Source organism: Cetorhinus maximus, chromosome 21, assembly GCF_964194155.1.
Source record: "Cetorhinus maximus chromosome 21, sCetMax3.hap1.1, whole genome shotgun sequence".
NCBI lineage: Eukaryota > Metazoa > Chordata > Chondrichthyes > Lamniformes > Cetorhinidae > Cetorhinus > Cetorhinus maximus.
This window is the reverse complement of record NC_135899.1, coordinates 67,352,841-67,377,187: the sequence shown is the minus strand read 5'-3', so window position 1 is coordinate 67,377,187 and position 24,347 is coordinate 67,352,841. Positions and strand designations below refer to the sequence as shown.

The following is a 24,347-nucleotide window of genomic DNA, read 5'->3' as shown; positions in this document are numbered from 1 at the left end:
AATCCTGGTCTACGCATTCATTCCGGGTAGCATTTAAAGCAGTCTGATTACACGAGGAGCAAACTTGGGACTTGCCAGCAATTTATGTACATCAGGCCGTTTCCAGGAATGTGCCCAGAGGATGACTGCACTCTGTTGCTGCATTCCTGGAGGGTAACACTCTAAGACCATTCTCAATGTTCTCCTTCACTGACATCATTGATTGTTAAATATGTGTTCTTCCTGAGACTCCTGGTCTGTCTCTGTGAATTAACCCAAAGAGGCAGAGTTCTTCCTGTGTCACCTACAGCTGCAGTTCAGAACTCGTCAGAAAATGAGTCGACCTCCTCGAAGCATTCCATATGTTTGCTATTGTTCTTTTTTCATTTTTTTTAAAGCTGCAGTTCGATCTTAACCCATTCACTGCTATATTTGGGCTATATTTGGGGACAAAATGTCCCCAAAACAGCATTAACTAAAACCCTGAGATCATAGGAATTCTGCCTTTAATGCACCAGATTCCTCCGTCGACTATTATGACCAAGATGTTCATCTCTTTAAATTAAATGGGGCAACAACTCATTTACACAACAGTTAAAAAAACCAATCCGTTACAAAACACTATTGCACAACATGACGTCAATGCATAATTTCCAGGCTAAATAGTTGAAATTGTCCAGGAGGCATTTTGTTCCTAGCTCTGGTTAAGAGTCTTGTCAAAATTTTAACCTCTTTTTCTCAATCCAATGCTGATCACCCTGCTGTACATTTCAGCACTTCCCTTTCTTTTAAATTTACAGTCCTCACTCTTTTCTTTTGAGCCCAACATGAACTTATACACTTGGTTGCACCATGTGCTTCTTATAATGAGTTTCTACAGGGTCACATACTATGAATAAATTAGTGAATACGTGCATTTAAGAGTACAAAGGAGACTGTGAGTTACTTCCTTCCCTACCCCACCCCCAGCTCATCCCATCACACAGACTCTGTTTCAGATTCCAATCTGACTGTTTTCATTACTTTTGCAACTCCAAAACATATTTCTTTACTCCCTGACAAATCAGAAACTGATTAAATTCTCTACTGATTGTTTCAGTGGAAAAAAGTATTTACAGTTGTAGTTCATGAGTTTAAAGATTATTAACTTGAAGTTATATTTATTTGGGGATTTCTAAATGCTTCAATGTTGGAGGTACTGTCTTTCAGATGAGATGTTAATAGGACCTTTAGGCAAAGGTAGAAGATCCAATGGTGTTCTTCAATGAAATGCAGGGAGTTCTCCCAATGCCTTGACTAATATTCGCCCTCAACTCCCACCACTCCAGCATTTCACGCTGGCTTCTTTGGCAGCGCCTTGCAACTCATGATCTCGAACACCTAGAAGAACATGGGTAGTAGGTGCATAGGAACTCCACAAGTTCCCCTCCAAGTCACACATCATCCTGACTTGAAAATATATCGTAATTTCTTCATTGTCACAGGGTAAAAATCCTTGAACTCCCTACCTAACAGCACTGTGGGTGAACCTATACCACACAGACTGTACCAATTCAAGAAAGCGGCTCACCACCACCTTCTCAAGGATAATTAGAGATGGGTATTAAATGTTGGTTTTACTAGCAATGCCCACACAGCATGAATAAACAGATAAATAAAAAGATTAACTGGTCATTTGCTGCTTGTGGAATCATTCTGCACAAAACTTGGCAGCTTCATTTGCCTACAAAATGCTACATTTCAGAAATAATTAATTTACTGTGTAGCACCTTGGAATGTCCTGTGGGCATGAAAGACTGTATCACTAATGCAATTTTCATTCTTTTTTTGTCAAGTTGTGAGATCCTTAATTTGCACAAATTACCTCTTTATGATTATTCACTGTCATTATTTTAAAAAGTTAGACTACTGCCAGCCCTTCAGATTTAAATTAATAAACATTTGAAAAAAATTATAAGTTATTTATAATTTTGAAACACACCTAACATAATTGAGAAATGTTACAGAACCACAGTTCAGTGCTGCAATCAGAGCTTCTGCCACTAGTGGAGCTCTAAGCAAATATTGCAGCTTATTTCTGTAGTGCTGTCGCCATGCTGTTTGACCTCCCTCAAACACAGTTGGTTACACTTTCCATTGAACACTAAATCTTCAGTCAGTTTTCATCAGTCAGGTATCTGGTGGTCACAGCAGTCTTCAAGTAGAATGGGTGCTGATCCTGCCCATGGAGTCAGAATAGGCTAATAGGAGAGGAGGGGTACAACAGAATCACAGACTGAATACACTCATTTTGCCTTTCCAAGACATGAGTGTGCCATAAACCACAAGGTGCATCATTGATTGTTACAAAATGGACTTTTTAATTTTACAAGTAACAGCAGTCTTGTCCCTGTGAGGGTGCTAGTACTCCAATCATATGTTTCAATGACACTTGTGTATGAAAAGGAATTAGTTGTGACTTTATCTCATTGCTGTTTGTGCGACCTTGCCGTGTGCAAATTGATTGCTGCATTTCCCCACACCACGGCAATGACCGCACTTCAAAAGTGCTTCATTGGCCTGAGGTTCTGAAAGGCATTATATAAATTCAAAGATAAAAGCAAAATACTGTGGATGCTGGAAATCTGGAAATCTGGAAAGCAAAAACAGAAAATGCTGGAAAAAAATTCAGCAGGTCTGACAGCATCTGAGGAGAGATAAACACAGTTAACGTTTCGAAGGGTCATACGGACTTGAAACGTCAACTCTGTTTCTCTCCCCGCAGATGTTGTCAGATCTGCTGAATTTTTCCAGCGTTTTCTGTTTTTGTGTTATATAAATTCAAGTTATTTCCTTCTCTTCCAGCTCATTTTTAAGCTACTTCCCACCCATTCTTTTCCCCTAGCCGCATGCATTTTCAGGCATTTAGATGAGGGCAACAGCAACCTAACACCTAGAACCAGCCGTGAAAAATTCCCTTTTTGTCTCCTTTTTTTTTAGCTACAGGCTTCCCTTCTTTTAGACACAGAAACAATGCCATAAGATACTAGTGCATAAATGATTAATTATTAATCACCATTATTGCCAATTTAGCAAAGCCATCCATTCCCATAGTTCAATTTCAGGCCCCAATCTTCAGAAAGACAGAAGAGGCTGACACTAGAAGCCATGTCCTTAAATCCACTGCAGCCCACAACTAATTATTAACAATTTCAAAATCGCCAAATAAAACATACTAAGAATGATACATATTTGTAACTTTGAGATGAGTATCAACGTTACTGGCATCCATCCCATGAGACCCATTCCTCCAGTTTTAAGTCACAGAGGCAGGGATATAGACAATAAACTGCTTGATACCCAGTTTATAAAAATAATGCACGTCAGAGCAGAAGCGTTTTGTTGTTGTTACTTTTCACACTTTGTGTTAATGCAAAGATGTTTTCACTTCATATCAATGCAAAATGAACAATGAAACTCAAGTGTTAAGTAATCCGAACTGAATTTGGGTGAGTCTAGATTCTTTCAAAGATCACCTTTAACCTTTTCAATGTTAGCAGGGAGCTGACGGTCCCATTAAATCTTTCTTCATTTTCTCTTGTACAGTTCGCAGTTTAACTTGGTTCTGCCAGCTCCACATTGTGCTGAGTAGGTATCTGCAGTGGAAATGCCCTCGTGCACAAAATTAGCTAAACAGTTTCTAATAGGAATATATTAGTAATCACTGAGTAAAACTAATCAGGACTCTTTCAATAGCAAATATTTTTTATGGCCAAAGTGGTTTTAATTGGTTTCTCATTTGGATTGGGACAGGAAAAATGATTCATAATTATGTTGTTAAGGATTAGAACAGACTTCTGCTGACACAGCATGCCACCAAATTAGGCCTACCTTATTGTTCTGCTTATAGAAAATGGATCAAACACCTAAGCTGGATTCACATAGTGTCTTTCAATAATACTTGTTCTTAAATATCAGAGAGTTTCAATGTTAATATGTAACAAGACCATGCAGGGTTAATTCCACAACTCATGATTCAACAACAGCAAGCAGGAAACAATATTAATTTTTCCTGAGAATGTATTTTTGCTTTGCTGGAAAGTACTACGCTTTATTTTTAAGGTATTTTCTCAAAGACACAGTTTTGATTTTATAATGTGGAATGTGCTTCTACCTGAAAGGAACACTTGGCTAATTGTTCCTCAAGCCTAACAGACACCAGTGGAATGTTTGAATGCACCCTCTCACACAGCACCTAGGGCTGCATTTTCCTAGAGGGGGTGGCAGTGAGGCCTCACTATTCATGGAGACATCCCATCTCACTTATTTTGCAGTAATTATCTGATTTGAACATTTAAATAATTAACTAGCAGTATTTTGGTGTTTCGCTACTGGGTATTCTTTTTTACCATCACAGGAATGGAATGGGGGCATGGGGTATCTACTGCCCAGAACTGAAGAGGAAAAGCATATAGCAGCACTTCTGCCTATGTGATACTTCCTGTTGTGTCCAATATGTAGATCAATGTTTCTGCCATTGATTTGATTATATGACCTGCCCTGTTCGCTGTTATCACCATTGTTCTTTAAATGGTTGAACATAAGGTACGGGGCAGGTAATCACCACCTTGCACTGGTTACACCATGCTGACCACACCAACAGTGGAGAATTTCTCTGAGTGTGGGAATCAAACAGAATCGTGCTTAATTCAACTCATAGTTGTTACTAGTTAACAACTACATAGTTTCCAGGTTAAAAATAAAAGTTGGATGGTGTAAGTTTTATCAGGTCGTATCACAAAATCTTTACAGTGCAGAAGGAGGCCATTCGGCTTATTGAGTCTGCGCTGCTCTCTGAAAGAGCATTCCATCTAGTCCCACTCCCCTGCCTTATCCCTGTAACCTTGCACATTCTCTCTTTTCAGGTAGCAATCCAATTCTTTTTTGAATACCTTGATCGAACCTGCCTCCACCACCTTTTCAGGAAGTTTGTTCCAGACTTCAACCAGCCTCTGGGTGAAAGTTTTTTTCCACACATCACATTTACTCCTTTAGCCAATGATTTTGAATTTGTGCTCTCTAGTTCTTGATGTTCTCTTGAGTGGGAATAGTTTCTCACTATTTACCCTGTCCATACCCCTCAGGATCTTGAATATCTCTATCAGTCTCCTCTCAGCCTTCTTTTCTCCAAGGAAAACAGTCCCAACCTCTCCAATCTACCCTCATAGCTGCAGTTCTTCATCACGGGAATCATTCTTGTGAATCTCCTCCATACTCTCTCCATTGCCTACACATCCTTCCTCAATTATGGTGCCCAGGCCTGGACGCAGTACTCCAGATGAGGCCTAACTAGCGTCTTATACAAGTTCAACATGACGGTCTTACTCTTGTACTCAATGCCCCTATTAATAAAGCCTAAGATACTGTATGCTTTATTAACTGCTTTCTCAACATGCCCTGCTATCTTCAATGATCTATATACATATAGACTGAGGTCCCTCTGTTCCTGCACCTCCTTTAGAGGCTCTCCCTTTATTTTATACTGTCTCACCATATCTTTCCTGCCAAAATGAATCACCTCACACTTCTCTGCATTGAACTTCATCTGCCACTTGTCTGCCCAATCCACCAACATGTCTATGTCCTTTTGAAGTTCAAGACTATCCCCATCACAGTTGACAACATTTCCAATCATCGCATCATCTGTAAATTTTGAAATCATGCCCTGCACATCACAGTCTAGGTCATTAACATATATCAGGAAGAGCAAGGGTCCCAACACTGACCCGTGAGGTACTCCACTACAAACCTTCCTCCAATCTGAAAAACAACCATTTATCATTTGCTTTCTTTAAAAAAAAATATTCAACCAAAGTGAACATTTAAAGTTTAGCACCATTTAAATTATTTTCTTTTATTAACAGGGCAAGGTGCCCCATGGGTTTAAAACTCAAACATTGGTTCAGCTTAAACCATTTTTTTTTTTTGCAAAGTCCTGACAACCGTGCTTTCATTACATGAAAGAAATATATAATAGAATTGTTCTGTATAGCAGCACAATTTATTCAACAATCTATGAAACACTCTAGACAAACAAATTAAGAGATTTATAACCTCGTACCTCATACGCCACCTTTTCAAAATATGGTTCAGGAACACATTCACAAATGTTCCTCTGTGCATCACTTCCACAAGAAAATACAATAACCTATACACAGATACTGCCAGTCTGTCCTTATCCTGTGCCTGAACCCTCAAGTTAAAAAAAAAAATCTAAAACCAAAGTCTTCATCTCCTATCACTCACAGCAGAAAACCAGGTCAGCAGATAAATAGCTTGCACGGGTCTATTTAAAGTTCCCATTTAATTACACATAAATAAATATATACATATGGAACACTATTTGCTTGCTCTGCTGAGGCTGATGCTCCAAGCTTGTGCTTTATTAATGTCTTGCCATGTTAATGTTCCCAATTTCTGGATCAATTGTCCCAAGGTAATTCAATGTGCATATCATTGACTGAGATAAGCCCAGGCCCAGGCCTTATTTGGTCCCGACAAAACCAGGCTAACTCTTTTCTCCTAGCTGCTTCTTCCTCTCTTTCACGTATCAATTAGAAAGTTGTCACTGTGCAGCCACCTCCACACAATCCTCCTGATGATTTTTTTTTTTGTCCTTTTTTTTTAATTGCACGTTGAATGACTGTTTAATCTCTTTAATAATTAGAACAGTTTGGTCCATGCCATCTGTCCCCGGTTATTTCCGATGTTTGGCCTCTTTGTCTGTGCTTTTAGTCCCAGATTCCCCCGAGGGATGGCTGTTGGATGAGCTCAGGAACATCTTATCCAGCCCCTTTAGAGCCTCCACCAGGTAATTCTGGAAGGCAGTTAACGCAGCAATGATGGCAGGACTCCCGAAGCCATGTGTAATCAAGCTGAAGTGAGTCAGGCAGCTCTGGACTCCCTCTTCAAGGATTGCTGAGGGCCGGCTGTTTCCCAAAGGAGAGCGGTCCTGAGCCAATAAATCTGTGAACTCTTTACAGATCTGCCTAAAAAAGAAAGGAAATGGGAACAATAAATATTGGCTGCTAAGAAATATACAGGTTGAAATCATATTGCGGGGTGGTAAGGAGAATTTTGAAGTTTTTTTTTAAATAAACTCCTTTGCTATTTTAAATCCGGAATTAATTTATTTATTTGAAACAGATTAACACCTTTGTCCAAATAGCAGTGAAAACAAATTGATAGATCACATTCAACACTGCGTTCACTATTTTGGATTCCATCCCATTAAATATTGTAGGCCTCTTAGGACAGCTATTTTGTCCTCTTTGGCTTTTATGGAAAGAGTTTCACCCTCAAAATTATTATGAATAATTCTGAATGACTTTGCTGTCTACTTTTTTTTTAAGTTTGGTTAAATAGTGAGTATGCTTGGTACTAAAGCAGAAATGTTGTGTGACATTAGCCTGATAAGTCTGAAGGAACTGAATTAATGGCATTTCGTAAATCCAGAGTCTATTTAAAAAATCATTTCCAAGAGTGGATTATTTCTACTCCCAGTGGAGGTCACAGTGAGACAAATTTTCCCCACGTGCACCAGTTCCCAAAGTGTTAGGCATGGAAAATCAACCCAATAGGTCAGATCTCTGGCTTGTTTTACATCCATTTCCTGAAGAATCCTGACTGCCTTCGGGCTGAAACAGGTGGAAGCATTGAAATTGTTTGTAAACTTTGAAGCAGTGATGTTATAATGCTTCCTGTGTCCCTTTCCAGGAATTTCATTGAGTGGACACCTGCTCCTCCCATGGATCATGTATACATGATGTGAAAGAGATAGCCAACCACTCCCTGAGCTTCTCTTTATGTCTATGGTATAGCAGGGCTGCACTGAAGGATGGGAATCCATTCGGTTGCTGTTCCTCACAAATATCATCAGATCAAAATCAAACCACTGGAAATTTACACTGCCTTTAAAGGCCTAGTGCAGGGAGTAACTTCTCTCCCCTGTGGTCCCAATTTCTCATTAGCGCAGAGCATTTAAGTGAGCTGAACTCAGAAGTATAGCCAAGCTCAGCTAATGTGGACGTTTGTGAAAAACACATAAGCTTACTCATAGCGGAATGTCGAAAACCAACCCTGGTAACTTCTTAATAACAGCCAAAGCGATGCCACTGGCACTCTCTTAAAAATGTTCAAAATTCAGCAAAATTGGAGACAAATTGTATTAAAGTGGATAATACTTCTCCATAACTTTTCTGTTTTTATGCAGAAGTGATGACATCTTTTAATATTTTTATAGCAAAACTGAAACATCCTATCAGTTTAATTTGTTTTCATTTTATTATTGATACATTTTTGATTCTGATTAAGTCTTTATAAAGTTCCAGCTGTATTTATAGCAATGTTTCGCTCAGTAAAGCATCATTAACATCAGAAGTGCGCTCTTGTAGAAAAGCAAGCTTACAGATTGGTCCCCATTTACCGTACTGGAAATCAAGTACAACTCAGTAGTCAATCTTTCCATTCACATTGCTGGAGCTAGCACAGAACGATAGATGGCTCTGTGGACAGGATTGTCCCTATTTACAATCAGAAAGGTTTTCATTTCAAGGAGGGCGGTCACAATCCTACATACAACCCTGCATAACAAACTGACAGCATTTATGACAACCTCAGTGCAATTGTGCACGACCTGTTTTTAAAATAAGATTTACTCTACTCACAATGCCCATAGGACATGGGAACAAAATATGAAATAATTATAGGTCACATATTATAAGGGATACGAACGTCTGGCAGTAAGTTACCAAGCAGTAATTCAATTAAGACTTCGATGTCACCATAAACCGCGAGAGCAAAGTGGCTTACGAACCTCAGCAGAACCACAAGATTGAACTACTGTGTTAAATTTACTACCAGACATTTGTTATCCTTTATAATATGGAGCTTATAATTATTCCACATTGGACTTTTTAAAATCCTGTGGTGGGCTCACCAAACACAGTAAAGGTGGTGTAATATAGATGAAAAAGTGATGGACATGGAGAAGCATTCAAGACCTGAAGGCATATGGTGATATGTGGCCACTGCACAATTCAGTCCAAGTTCACAATACTACGTATTGTACAGTAGCAAACTGTAGAAAACACATAACACTATTATACAAACTATGATATATTAAGTCAGGACTTACAATACAATGTATAATTCATTCATTGATCTCACATTGTCGCTTATGGATAATCTTGGATCTAGTGCAATATTTGATGTTCAGCTGCTGAAATGAGTTGTCCTTAATGTAGCCTGTCTCTCTAAGGCCACTGTTCAGGTAGCTCCTGGAGAAAAGTAATGATTCTGAAATCATATGGAATCTAAATCTTGGGAAAAGTTCTCTAGATTGGCAGCTACTTATAAATCTCTGGCTCCTGCTCTAGGGGAGAGTCCAGGTTATCAAAATCAGAGAAATCAGCAGGAAATTGATCATTTTTTTCATAATTTGGACACTTTGAAAGAGTAATAAAAATGTACTGGGCTTTTATATACCTTAATGGATCGCCCATAAAAGTCATTTGACACATTGTCTCATAAAGACAGAAGTGCTAGAACAAGTAATGCATAATCTGCTATTCCATTAGTAAAATAGACTTCAAGGATACAAAGTCTAATTGTTAAGTAAACAAAGCCTCAGGTCAATCATAGTTTAATTACTACTTGGCCAGGGAATTTAGCACATCAGAATACAATGTCTGAAAATACTTGTTGCTTGGTCAGGAAACATTTCATATTGGAATACAAAGCCTCATCTCCGTAATTGTTTTTGAATTCTAAGTGTAAACAAAATAAAGCACTGGTTCTAATAATCATCTTTCTTGATCTAAACTCTTTGAAATAAAAGCAAGAGGCTGAATATAGCTTTGATGTGTAGTTCGTATTAAATTAACCTTCCGGCTTGCCCTGAAATCATTTGGAAAAACAAGCTGTTATAACCTGAGTGAAGATCAATTTGACACTGGTATTGATGAAAATAAATACATTTTCTGCGAATAAAATTGGTTTAGGATTACTCACTATGAACCAGATAAGACACAGGTGGTGTATTCACTACCTTTCACACTACCTCTGAATTCAAAAACATTAAGCTTTTCAAATGCATTCTCCAGCTTTCATCTCCATCATTGAGAAAAACGAAGAAACTCAGAAATCCCAGTACAGCATGAGGAAAAGCATACTTCCACCTGCACTGAGAAAATCATCTTAATGTTGGGAAATTCTTCACACTGCGTGCTCAGATTGTAGCATCATGGGAATCACAGGCATAGGTGTAGTTGATTAACTCCCTTCAGCTGACAGAGTGAGAGCTCTGGGAAAAATATCAATAGCAAAGCTTAGGCTTTTGAGAGAGGCTGACGTGCCCACGTAAAAATTTTAATTATGGTACACATAAGACAATCTTTATAGCTGAGCTTAATAATATTATTGGGGATTATGTCATTTTTACAATGTTTTTATTATTGTAGAATTCATATTTTGAACCCACAGTCAGGTTGCCTGAGGAGGCAAATGACAGACCGTAGAATTTTCACTCAGTATTCTGAGAGATCTGATTTTTTTTTTAGGCCTTTTTGGTAGAATCTTCTGACTGACCATTTAAGCCTGGTTGTTTTCTTAAATCTTTGTAGATTTCCGGCCACTTTCCTTACTTTTGATTCATACAATTTCTGATTCCACAGTTCAGATTTGTCCCTGTTTACTTGATTGAATCAGCAAACTATGAAACTGGAATATGATGAAGTGTATCAGACAGGGAGAATGCCGAGCTACTGATTTTATGATCGGATGGGTATAATATGAAATATTATTCACTATCTGATAATTATATCATATATGATTTGTTTTGATATGCTATATACTATATGATTTAGTTTATACACTGTGATTGTATAATATTTTACAATATCAATGGTGGTGTACAATGTTTTGACCATCCTGTGTACTGGAAAGGTAGGAAGTGTTTCCATCATGATTCTCCCATATCATGAACTTCCGACCTCAATCATGTCAATATGGGCAGTGCTAATAACAATTCCGGCCCTTCCTCACAGGGAGGATGGGAAAATTGGACAATCCCTCTGCTGCCAGCTCTAAAGCAACATTAAACACAGGTTGGGAGCAGATCTGAATATTAACTTCATGTCCAAGGAAGTGTGCTGGACAAGAAAAGTCAAAGGAAATAGTACAAGAAAAATATAATTTATAACAACTGACTGCATTTATTTTGTGTTATATAATATATCATGAGATGCATATGTATAAATTATATTAGATACCACTCACTTCCTTATTTATTGTTATTTTTCTTTCTGACATCTTTATTCTTTTCAATAGATTCATCATTCACTTATCTGGAAATGTCACTAGGGAATTAACTCCCGATTCCCATTTTCAGCCAGTCTTTCTAAATGCAATATTATTGCATGTAAATAGACACCAGTTGGAATTTCTACATGTTCTTGGCTCCATCGAAACAGGTAATGAAACCCTGACAGGACTACAATACCCACTGCTGCCTGGAATAACAGTCTCAGTTGATGTGGGTCGTGCTAAATAACATTTCAACTAGAAAGCTTCACAGGGGAAAATATCACACTCAAATGAAACCCTAATACTGTCACTGTTTGCCTGGTGTCATTTACCAGCAGAGCTGGCAAATTGATGGTGACAGTAACAGGGATCCAATACAACACCAATTGTATGAAATGTTGTGAAGGTTATTCTTCCAAGAAAATTTAATGATATCACAGTGTTAAGCCCTGTGGGTCCAAGGTTGTTGGCAGGTGTACAAATTCCAGTTCAAACAAAATACACCCTGACGGCAATGCTTGAAAAACATTACATCATGACCTATTAATTAATACCAGACAGGGAAATTTGCCAGTTATTCCCCCACAGATGCACAGACATCAGATACTGCACTGATATATCAACAGGCCAAAACCTTACTAAGCTAGAGCCCAGCCTGTGGGCATATAAAACACCTTCTCTATGACTGGATGCTGATCCTGTCTTCTGCATAAATATCAACCATTTTCACTTGATAAATGACAATAATAAAAACTGCCCCAGGAAATTCCGAAGTAATCTGCAGGGGAGAGCAGTGGAGGGAAGAAAGTAAGCTCCATCACCACCGGGTGACGTATTTCACCTGCTGTCTCAAATCTAATGAGAGCCTTGGATGGTTATTCTGCATTAAGACTATCTCTGATATATCCTGAGCAATAACAAACAAGTGCATTCCATTTCATCAGTATCCAACTCTAGGAACATCTTTGAATCAAGAGTGACATATTAATAGGCCTGATTTTCTTTGTACTTTTCCCCCTTCACTTCTGTAGGTGCTGACCTGGTTCCATGGGTACTGTTTGTCCTCCAACACCACACAAATAGCTATTTGTAATGTGTGAGCTTAAACTTAGATAATGAATATTGGCTCTTCGTACCTCTCACTACAGCCAGACCAGATCTCGCTCACACACACACATTTCTCACTGGACTGCACTCTTGAACTCTTGATCAGAAAGTCTTTGGCAGCTTCTGTCTCATGAAGCAATGATTTGCACCTTGGTGGTGAACTCTGCGTTAAACACTATCTGGTGTGGGCATGGCTGTCTCTGCCATGTTTGCTGCAGGTGAAGAGAGTGGGCTGGGAAGGTGCAGGATTTTCTGGCTTCTGTATTCTCTGGGCACTCATCTCACCTCAGCTCTTGAGGTTCTTGAGCAAATTGATATAGGGAGTGGCAAGGTATTGGAGGTGTTGGCAGGCTTAAAAGTGGACAGATCTCCAGGTCCGGATGATTTGTGTCCCAGGCTGCTGAGGGAGGCAAGGGAGGAGATTACAGAGGCTCTGACCCAAATTTTTAATTCCTCTCTGGCCACGGGGGAGGTGTCAGAGGACTGGAGAACAGCTAATGTGGTTCCGCTATTTAAGAAGGGTTGTAGAGATAAGCCAGGGAACTACAGGCCAGTGGTAGGGAAACTATTGGTGAAAATTCTGAAGGAGAGTATCTATCTCCACTTGGAGAGGCAAGGTTTGATCAGGGATAGTCAGCATGGCTTTGTCAGAGGGAGGTCATGCCTAACAAATTTGATTGAATTTTTTGAGGAGGTGACCAGGTGTGTAGATGAGGGTAGTGCAATTGATGTAGTTTATACAGATTTCAGCAAAGCCTTTGACAAGGTCCCACATGGGAGACTTATAAAGAAGGCGAATACACATAGGATACAGGGTATTTTGATAAGGTGGATTCAAAATTGGCTTAGTTGTAGGAGACAGAGGGTGATGACAGAATGCTGCTTTAGTGACTGGAAGCCCATGTCCAGTGGCGTACCACAAGGATCTGTGCTGGGTCCCCTATTATTTGTCATTTATATAAACGACATAGATGACAATGTGGGGGGCAGGATTAGTAAGTTTGACACAAAGATTGGCCGGGCAGTTAACAGTGAGGGTGAGTGTCTTGGGCTACAGGAAGATATAGACGGGATGGTCAAATGGGCAGATAAGTGGCAGATGGAATTTAACCCTGAAAAGTGTGAGGTGATACACTTTGGAAGGAGTAATTTGTCAAGGAAGTATTCAATGAACGGCATGACACTAGGAAGGTCTAAGGAACAAAGGGACCTAGGCGTGTGTGTCCATAGATCTCTGAAGACAGAGGGGCATGTTAGTGGGGTGGTGAAAAAGGCATATGGGACACTTGCCTTTATCAATCGAGGCATAGATTACAAAAGTAGGTAGGTCATGTTGGAGTTGTATAGAACCTTGGTGAGGCTACAGCTGGAGTACTGTGTGCAGTTCGGGTCACCACATCATAGGAAGGATGTGATTGCACTGGAGGGGGTGCAGAGGAGATTCACCAGGATGATGCCTGGGATGAAACATTTAAGTTATGAAGAGAGGTTGGATAGACTTGGGTTGTTTTTGTTGGAGCAGAGAAGACTGAGGGGCGACCTGATCGAGGTGTACAAGATTATGAGGGACATGGACAGGGTGGATAGGGAGCAGCTGTTCCCTTTAGTTGAAGGGTCAGTCGCGAGAGGACACAAGTTCAAGATGAAGGGCAGGAGGTTTAGTGGGGATGTGAGGAAAATCGTTTTTACCCAGAGGGTGGTGACAGTCTGGAATGCACTGCCTGGGAGGGTGATGGAGGCGGGTTGCCTCAGATTCTTTAAAAAGTACCTGGATGAGCACTTGGCACATCATAACATTCAAGGCTATGGGCCAAGTGCTGGTAAATGGGATTAGGTAGGTAGGTCAGGTGTTTCTCATGTGTCGGTGCAGACTCGATGGGCCGAAGGGCCTCTTCTGCACTGTGTGATTCTGTGATTCTTCCAATGCCATTATCAGCATTGACAATGTGACGCTGGAGGTTATTGATAGCTTCACGTATGCAGGCTCCACAATCACCAGTAATCTGTCACTTGATTCCCAAATCAACACGTGCATTGCAAAGGCTGCAGCTCTTATGTCCAAGCTGAGTAAGAGAGTATGTAACTGCAGCAGCCTAAATGAGAACACTGCAAGTCTACAAAGCCTGCATCCTCAGTAATGAGACCTGGATAACACATGCTAGACAGAAGAAAAGGCTGAGCAGTTTCCACTTTCACTGTCTCAGATGTATCCTTAGCATCTCTTGGCTAGACAAGGTCACTGACTCAGAGCTCCTGGAGTGTGCCAATTCCAGCATACACTTATTACTACGCCAATGATGCCTGTGCTGTCTCGGCTACATTCATCGGATGGATGACAGCTGTATACCCAAAGATATTCTGTACAGTGAACTGGTCATTCGGTAGAGTCCTGCCTTAAAGTTCAAGTGACTATGGATTTTCCCGTTCCTAAAACCAATTGAGAGATATTGCAGTTCCTCACAATGTGTGGATTTTATAGGAAGTTCATCCTGAATTTCAGCACAGTAGCTGCTCCATTAACAAAAATATTGAAGAAGAAGTTCAAATATGACTGGATTGAGTCTTGTCAGAGTGACTTCAAAAGACTGAAAGCTGTCTTAATAAATGAGCATGTGTTGGCTGCTCCAAATTTCAACCAACCATTCAAGATAGCAATTGATGCCAGTGATGTGGGCGTGGGAGCCGTATTGTTATAAGGTGATAATGCTAACATAGAGCATCCAGCCAGTTATTTTTTGAGAAAACTTAATCCTCGACAACAGAATTACTCCATAGTTGAAAATGAAGCATTAAGTCTTGTTTTGGCTCTTCAAATGCATGAAATATACGTTTCCAGAAATGCCAGAGAGAGTTGAACTACACGGACCATAATCCATTAGCATTTTAGGAGAAATTCCGAACCAAGAATCTCTGTTTGTTTCATTGGAGTCCGTTGCTGCAACCATTGACTTTAAAAACTGTTCTCCATCTGTTTAAACGCTATCATCCTTGAATCAAGGATCTGGGATCGCAAGCTGTTGGATATTTGCATTTTGATTGAATTTGTGGGGGGTGGGGGTTGGTGGCAGTTTATTGTGTGTATTGTATGTAATTAGATAGTTGCTAAAGTGTTTATAATGTTAGAATACGTAGCATTTTAAAGGGTTGTGAAAAAAGTCCTTACTTCAGGAAGGCTTTTTACTTTTGTCATGACTCATGTGCATTTGGGGAATAACTGATATTTTATGTTGGGGTGTTGGTCCCTTTAAGAATTAGGTTTCTCTGGGAGATGAGTTCTGGGAAAGCCTCTTGCTTCCAGTAACTGATCATCTGACCAGATTGTCTGGGAGATTAACAATAGAATAGCAAAGGGTCAACCAGAAGTTATTTATAAGGGTGAGTAGGTTGTGCAGTACTGCTGATTGTGGGTGTGGCTCTGGTCTCAAGCAGGATTTTAGTTGTTAGTTTGAGAACCAGCTTAGAGCCAAAACATTTCTTTCAAACAGGATTCAGTGAAATTCTGTGTATCGGCCAAAAGAGTTTAAAACTCTCTTACGATCCCAGCCAATGTTAATACTGGACAAGCCAGATCCTAGAGTGAAACCTGGTTTGATAGATCCTGACTTTGGTTTTTTTTTCAGAAACTGTGAGGAAAGTTACTGAACAAATTCACAGGAGTTTACTGATGAACTTTTAGCATAAAGAATAAAACATTCATGAAACAGAAAAAAAATGAACTATAGTACATCAAACAAAAGGTTTAAAAACATCTCAACACAAACGCAAGAAAACGATTCAAACTCATACCATTCCTTTTATCCCAGCAATACATTTACAGACACAAAACCCCAGTTAAGATTTACCACTACTTTAACACCAAGGCCCAGTTGCAAACAGTTTTCTTCCAGCAGATTTCTGAGCATTCACTAGATGCTTTTTCCCCAGCTGGTATCTCTCCCTGAAACACCCAAAACCACACTCTTAACTCACTATTACTTCAACTACAGAGCAAACACATGCATTCCCTAAACTCAGTCCCCAGCAGCCTTGCAGCATTTCTTACCAGAGAGCTTAGCACTCCTGTCTTCAATCTCTGACAAACACACTCTGAACTTCTTTCCTGTCTTTCCCTGTGTCTTTGTATCAAAGGACCCTTGTCGCTAAGTAACAGCACAGTGTATTCTACTTTGTCTTTTTTCCCAAAAATCACTAAACCATTAACCCCTTTGCAACCCATCTCTTCACTTCGTGGGATGTAAAACCTAATTAAAAATGCATGTATACAAACAAATCCAGAAAACCTGACCTTTTTGCTATGAGGCCCTCGAGACTTCCCGGCACCCAGCTCACAAAAAAACTAAATTAAACTGAAACCTTTCTTAACACACAAATATAAATATGAATTAAACTTAAAGTTATACATTGGTTCCTAACAACTCTTGTTAACTGATGGACTCCTAACAGTGAGTTGAACTGCTGGGATAGCCACGCTGAGAAGAGAAAGCGTTTTAGATACAAAACCTCAGAGTTACAGAATAATAAAACCAGGAGTGTTCACACTTGAGGTGATTATGCTTAAGATGCCAGCGATGCCTGTGTTGAACAGGAGTCTACAACCGTGAAATGGCTGAAGGAGATTTGAAGGGACGACATTGCCAGAAGTAAGAGGAAGGCCCAAATTTCAACCCTTATATCTTTGAAAAAGTCCTCAGACACTCAGACAAAGTGGTTAAGCTTTCAATTTCTGAGAAGTATCTGACTTTAATTATTGGGGGTGTAAGTCAAATGGATGTAGAAGGAAATTTGATTTAAGAAGTTTAGGTTATAAGTAACTGCATTCCTTGAACTTTTAGTGTCTTAACCTAGCTGATTATGTAAGATAGAGCGTAGATATCAGTATTCATGTTCTTTGATTTTGGTGCAGTAAAATTCCCTTGTTTTTAACTGTGAACCTTGTGGCTTCATTCTAGCAAATACCTGGATTTTTTGGATTCCGAAAAAAAAAATAAACATGTTATTGGTCTCTACTGAGATCATAACAATAGAAACCAAGGGGGAAAATTTGTTCGCATGGCATTGCTACATAGACTACCTCGATTCCCTGAGGGCAGGCAGCACCATGGGCTGCTATCTGCATGGCCCACATGTCATTCTTCAATTATACCAATGAGGAACACTGTGCATGAAGCAATGCTGCACAAATGAAGGTTCCCCAACCCCCACGTCTGTTTTTCTTACATTTCTTTTGCCTAAGAACAACACCAAAGTCAATTACAGCACAACCATTGCCATTGTAGCTAAGATTGAGGGGTCAAAACAGGAATTCTCCTGGTCAGTTCCACGCAGTTATGATGGTCCCGCACCTTTTAATTTTCTTTATTTTAATCCTGTGAAAAACTTCCAACCACAATCATCACCACTTCATGGTCGATAGTGCAATTAGTCTACATTTATTACACCCCTCACAAAAAAATCACCTCCGAGGGATGATTTTCCTTTGCCCTGCTCCCAAGTTGCATTCCAAAATTTGGTGCAATGCATGATGAAATGGGCGCTACTCCTGAAAAGCATTGCACAATAATTTCTTGCATGGTTAATTTGATGGCTGCTTCTGACTGACTGATAAGGTTACAGCAATGCTAATTTGATACAGATGAATGTCAGAGACCTCTGCACTCAGATTTCCTCCAACAGTTCTGGGTGCAGTTCAGGGGCAATTTGTCCCAAACAAACTGATTCCAAAGCTGCTGATCGGTGATAACTGTCTCAAGGGACAGGCTGGAATTGTCAAGAAAGCTCTTTACTTACGTTTTGTTTTTTGAGTAAAAGTAGAATCGTTGCTTTAAGACTTCTTGAAAAGCACTGTTATTCTTATACACTTTGTGATGGAGGCTATTGTCAGTGATATGACTACCTACCTCCATCCCTTTGTGCAAATGCATTCTTTGGATGCAGATAAGGGAAGCAACCACAAGCTCCACTGTTGAATTCATTCACATCAGCCTCTTCTGAGTCACTGACAACTGTCTCCCTACCAGAGAGTAGACATTCCTTCTCCCCTGACTATACACCTACTCCATGTCACCTCGATTAAAAAGAGAAGCTTCATAGTCAAACCTGCACCCTCCTGCTCTTCTCATCGCTCTTAATTTCCACAATTCATGTGTTCTCTGCCTATTGCCTGGCACTGCTGTGTTTCTCATTTACTGGTTCCTCTCAAGGAGATTATATTATGCCCACTCTGCTGCTTGGCGTGCTGCTGCTATCCCATGTAGCAGCACAAATGCGTTCACAGGAAACATTACCTTTAAATAAGCATGAAGACCACCAACTTGCAACCCATGGTTATCTGATTTTTGAGCAGCCAGGGACCTTTAAAAATAGTAGCGAGAAGCCAAAAGCAATGTACGTTTTAGGGCTATTTTGTCCTCAATTTTGATTGTAATTTGTGATCTCACGAGATTCTAGAAACGTGGCTCTTGAGAATGGGATGTTGGTAATAGTGATGAGAAAAAAATAGCAATCATGCCGCACTTTCAAAGACTGATCTTTAACTCTTCCCAAGCAGGTAATGAGTCACTACATAAATGGAGGACAGTGTGCTGCTGCAGCTATGGCAAGGTTTGAATGCCAAGTTTAAACAAGACTTACTGAGAAGCTGACAACATGTCTGCACATGTTGGAAGCCACTGTTATGTCACAGAATCTACATTTTAATCTAAATATTATTGGTAGTGATATTAAATATAGACAATGAGAAAAATCCCACCCATTCTTCTTTTAATTCTTTAAAAAATTTTCAGCGAGTGTAATGACCTAGAACTCACTGCCCACAAAGGTGGTGGGAGCAGTGATGACCAATGATTTCAAATGAAAATTGGATGGGCACATGAAGGAAATAAACTTTCAGAGCTACAAGGATTGGAATGGACTGGATTGCTCCATGGAGAGCTGGCAAGGACTCGATGAACCAAATGGCCTTCCTCTGTGCCATAAGCAACTCCACGACTCTATAAATGGTTTTGCACAAGAATATCCAACTCTTTGAAGTGTTATTTTATGGCTCTATGTTATCTATTTAACTCTCAGCTTGGATGCATTGCTTCTGAGGCCTTGGAAGGTAGGCTTTGCACATTTGACTTTTTGGATCATGATAAATTATTGTGTTCCAACTGAACAAAAACTGTATTTTGTCTTTTACAGTTGCATTGCCTGACAGCGGAGTGACCTTTATCAGCATTACAGTTGCCCTACATCCTCCAGTTAATTATATACTGGAATAAGAGACTGAGAGAGCTGGTAACTAAGTGCTTCAATCAACTCAAAGTACAGTATTCCATTGTGGAAACATCTGCAGACTGCACAAGATTATTGTTATTAAATGTAAAGAGTATTGATTAGAATAGTAGGATCCTGTCAGGACTGAGAGCCTCAATTGCAACGAAACAGCCGGGATACAGTTCTGACTCTAATAGTGTTGCACAAATCTTGGAATGAAACCCAAACTCAATACCTCCATTTCAACATAAACCGTATCCAGCAGAGATCTTGGGATTGACTCTTTTAAGTCTACCAATTGAGTTTCTATATCATAGTTAGGAGTAAGGATCTTATGATTTTTCAGTTAATCTGGAGTTCACTAGTATAAGGAAATGCATTGGAATTCCTTCCTTTTCCGTAATGCAGCCATGGAATGGTTGGCTTTAGACACTTATCGGACACTTGACTCAAAGATGGGAACCAATGAATATGGGGATAAGGTGGGACAGTGAAGTTGAGCTGGGAGATTAACCACAATCTTAGCGAATGATGAAGCAGGCTTAAGGGACTGTATGGCCTATTTCCTGCTCCTATGTTTTATTTTCTTGTGTTCTTGCTGAATTCTGACAACTCCAAATGTTCAAAAGTCTCCTGTTTGAACAATTAAAGCTGCCCAAGTTAAGTGTATGTCAGTATCTTTCTGACTGGAGAAAGATATATATATAAGCAATACTAGTACTCACTTGGTGGCAAGCAGCATATTTTTTCGAGCATGGAGCTCAGTTGGGTCGGAATGCTGTCGGGTCAGGAACTCCGCCGTTGCCTTTGCAGGGAATTCAGTCTCACAAACATACCCAAAGTCCCGGGCCAAGTGCACAGCCTCTCCTACAGGAAGCAAAGCAGAAATGAGAGTGGATGAGGTCATTTAGCATCTGAGGATATAAACAAAACTTATTAAGCATAAAATCAGAGAAATATAACTGTTACTTGCTCCCACTGGCGACTCACTAATGTTGGTATGGCATTGAGCTGAATTTCAAACTGTACAGCCTGTACAATATTAAGACAGTCATACCTCACCACCATTGCAGCTAAAACTCTAATTCAAGCCTTTGACATCTCCAGGCTCAACTTTTCCAACCTTCTCCTAACCACCCTACACTCCAATCCTTACCGATCTCTGCAACTCCATTCTGACTCCACACATGCATTGCCCTGCGTTAGTCAACCTCCAAGAATGCAGTAAGCTCATTCATATGCAGGAAACAATAGACAAAACAATGGGCAAAATCTTGTGCCCTCTCCCATGGTGAGTTTGGTGGTGGCGGGGGCATTTAATCAGGCGAGAGGGTAGCAGGTGTTTACCTGCCACCTTTCCCCCTCCATCCCGATTAGATCTGTAGCGGCAAGGTCTGTGGACGGCCTTCCCATCCCACTGCCAATTGAGGCCCTTAAACGGGCAACTAATTTTTGTTTTGTTCGTTCATAGGGTGTGGGCATCACTGGCTAGGCCAGCATTTATTGCCCATCCCTAATTGCCCTTGTTCAGAGGGAATTTAAGAGTCAACCACATTGCTAATGCCCACTTAAGGGCCTCATCCTGCTTCTGCTTGTATTAGCCAAGCAGCTGGTGGGAGACTCGTCATGCAGGGAGCATTAAAAGCAAACCCTGGTGTGTTTACTTGCGAGCTCAAGTGGGTGGTGGGCTTGGGGGGCGGTGGGTGGTAGGCTGGGGGTGGGGTGGGGGTGTTCCCTCGTTCAAAGGTACTCAGTGCTTGATCGAGGAATACAGCATTGGGAAGGGGGGCTGATGAGAGTCAAACCCCCTGCCCCTGCTGTTGACCCCACTCACCACCCTAACCCCCGCAGCCCCCACCTTCCCCCCGTCAATGTATGCCTGGTTCCCTCCTTGATCCAAGGCCTTGGATGGGTGTAGTACCAGCAGTAGCCACTATCTCCTCAGTGGGGCTGCTGAGTACAGAAGAGCTGCTGGCCAATAGGGTGGAACGTCTGCCCCCGGGACCCTTGTTTCCAGGGGAAGGCCAACTGCTGGCCTGTTAAGTGCCTGACTGGCACTGGATGTGGTAGGCCTTCTGGAAAAGAGGTGATGCGGGGATAGTTCTCACCAGCTGGCGGCGGTGACCCCCATGGTCTCCACAAGATTCTGCCCTACAACGATAGTTTATATTAAGAAAGAAACAATGATATTCCCAGGTAGCACTGAGTCTGTATAACAGCTCTGATTCATCTTTCACAACCTGAGGTGCATCTAGCTGAGAGTATTTCCTTTAATCAATCCAACTAAAAATCACTTATGAAATTTGGAAGCTGGATAAAAACTATTTTGTATCGGTGAGTTAACAGCTGAGTGCCTTGCAGTGTCACTCTCCTGTGTTAGACAATAAGGGGGAAAGAATGCTGAGCTCTAGTTACAGAAATTTATTCTCAACAAATGTATGAAATAAAAAGGACCCACTAAAATATGTGTTGCTGAACGGTTCCACACTTTGTCCCACATACAGTTCTGCTACCACAACATTTAAAAAGTAATTACAGATTTAGAAAAACTAAAGGAATTTAGGCTTATATTATCATTACATATTTTTAAATAGGGTCTATTGTATAATGCCACCATGCTCCAATTTAAAATAATTTTTAAAATTGTGTTTGTGCTGGTAACTTTGTAAAGTATTGCTGACTATTTTGGCATTTTACATTCTGGAACTGACATCATCATAATTAAAGAAGCACTCTCTTCATGAAAGAAATTTATTCTTTATTTCCCAAATACAACAATACCATGATGTCAAACCACAACTCAAAAGATGCCATTGCATCATTTGAATCTTATGATAAAAAAGGCATATGACTCTTCCACTATTCTTCTTCCTTAGGCATACTTCATTCATCCTTAAAATATCGAAATATTCAACCTCTGCAAGTTTCCGGTGTATAGCTACTGAAATGGAACCTAAGCCTAAGGAGGCGATGGTGAGCTTTAATGGAGTATTGGTTCAATCCATTCAATCCATGTGCAGCAGTGTATATCATTCCGGTCACTGTACTACGCGTGGAACAGGCTCATTTTTGGAGAAGGCACATAGAAGATAATGAAAATGAGACTTAGGAAACTGCGAATTTTCAACTAAAGAACAGAAGGATTGAAAGAACCCTATTGAAGTTTCAGGATCCTAAGGTATACAAATAAATTAAACACTAATAAATTGTTTGACATAGCAACAAATTCGGTAATCAGAGCACAGACTCAAACTCAAAACAAGGAAGGTGAACAGAATGTTTAGATTCACAACTTCACACGGAGGATGTTGAATGTGTAGAATAGAATACCCACAGAGAAAGTGAAGACAGGTAATGCTGGCAAATTCACAAGGGAGGAGGTAATTTTTTGGAAGAAAAGAACTGATTGAAGGGTGTAAGGGATAATGTACAATATGGTATTTTCTGAACATTGGGATGTCAGATGGACCAAAAATTTTCTGAGGCTATCTTGTGACTTAAGCTTTAGCTTGGTCCTGGATTTTGTAATTCTACTCAAGGTATATAAAAGGCTTCATTTAGAGAACTCATTTTCGAATTTAACCTGATACAATTGCTGCAATTAATTTGTTGAAGCAATTATCTAAACAAGTCATTCGTTGAAACATTTTGGGGATTTGTTCAAATATATGGTTGATTTGTAACCATTAAAAAAAACGTAACAAGCATTTATTTAAATTTGCTGAGACTTGATCATTTTGCAGAAGTATTAATCAACCGTTCTTTTCAAATCTGTCAAAGAGAGATCCCAAAGGCATACCTTCTGCCTGGTGAGAAAAGGAGAAGAACTATATGTATTAATAATTTGTATATCATAGTTATGAACAGGAGTTATAAGCAATTTACTATTTCTGATACATGAGGTGCTTGCTATGCTTAACAACTGCTATAAAAATAAATATTGTTCTACTGATACTATTTGCTTAATAAATTTGTTTGGTAGTTAGCACCTGTCAAAGTCTAGCAGTGTTATTCTGTGAACTTCCAAAGACAAGATAGAGCCTGTAACTGAAATGAAATGCAAGAGGTTCATTGCTCACCATCTGGGCTGCCTACAAATTTAGCTCAATATCTGGACAAGTGAAAGCATTAGGACATGAGGAGCTGCAGCTCACTTACATTGTCTGAAATGTAGAAGTCAAAAATAGCCAAAGAAAAAAATTTTTAAACTGTATGGGTGGAATCGTCCCAGATTTGCATTAAGTCGGTAGTGGATGTGAAAAAAATCGTTTTACCTGCTGGCCGCAATGGCAGGTTTTCGCTCCGTATTGTCCCATTCCTAGTGCATCCTCCCTCATTAATAATGCATGGCTGGGAAGCACTCCAGATTGCTGGTGGGTGGCCTCTGATTCACCTGCCCCTCTATCACATCAGGCCTTCAATAACCCGGGTGCCATATTTAAAGGGCGCCCCTGCACAAAGCTAGCACTCTCTAAGGGTTCAAAAGCTGCTAGAAAGTCATGGCTGCTAAAGGGAGGAGACATGCTGCCCCCAAATTTAGCGACACCTCCCTTGAGCACCTACTGGACACTGGAGGCCCACCGTGAAGTCCTCTACCCCTGCTCTGGGCAAAGATCAGCAAGTAAGGTCACCAATCCAGCATGGGAGGCGGTGGCAACAGT

The 24,347-nt window shown here is 40.2% G+C and overlaps 1 protein-coding gene across 1 annotated transcript in view; it reads right to left on the bottom strand.

The window, feature by feature from the left end:
* Nucleotides 1-5,846: 5,846 nt before the first annotated feature.
* tfap2e (transcription factor AP-2 epsilon) overlaps nt 5,847-24,347 on the bottom strand; it is an 80,863-nt gene continuing 62,362 nt past the window's right edge. Inside the window, exons 6-7 of the mRNA XM_078567068.1 lie at nt 20,412-20,553; nt 5,847-7,007 (exon numbers count right to left, since the gene is read on the bottom strand). Coding sequence (XP_078423194.1) covers nt 6,716-7,007; nt 20,412-20,553 — 434 coding nt within the window. The 3' untranslated portion in view covers nt 5,847-6,715. The remainder of the gene's footprint in view (nt 7,008-20,411; nt 20,554-24,347) is intronic.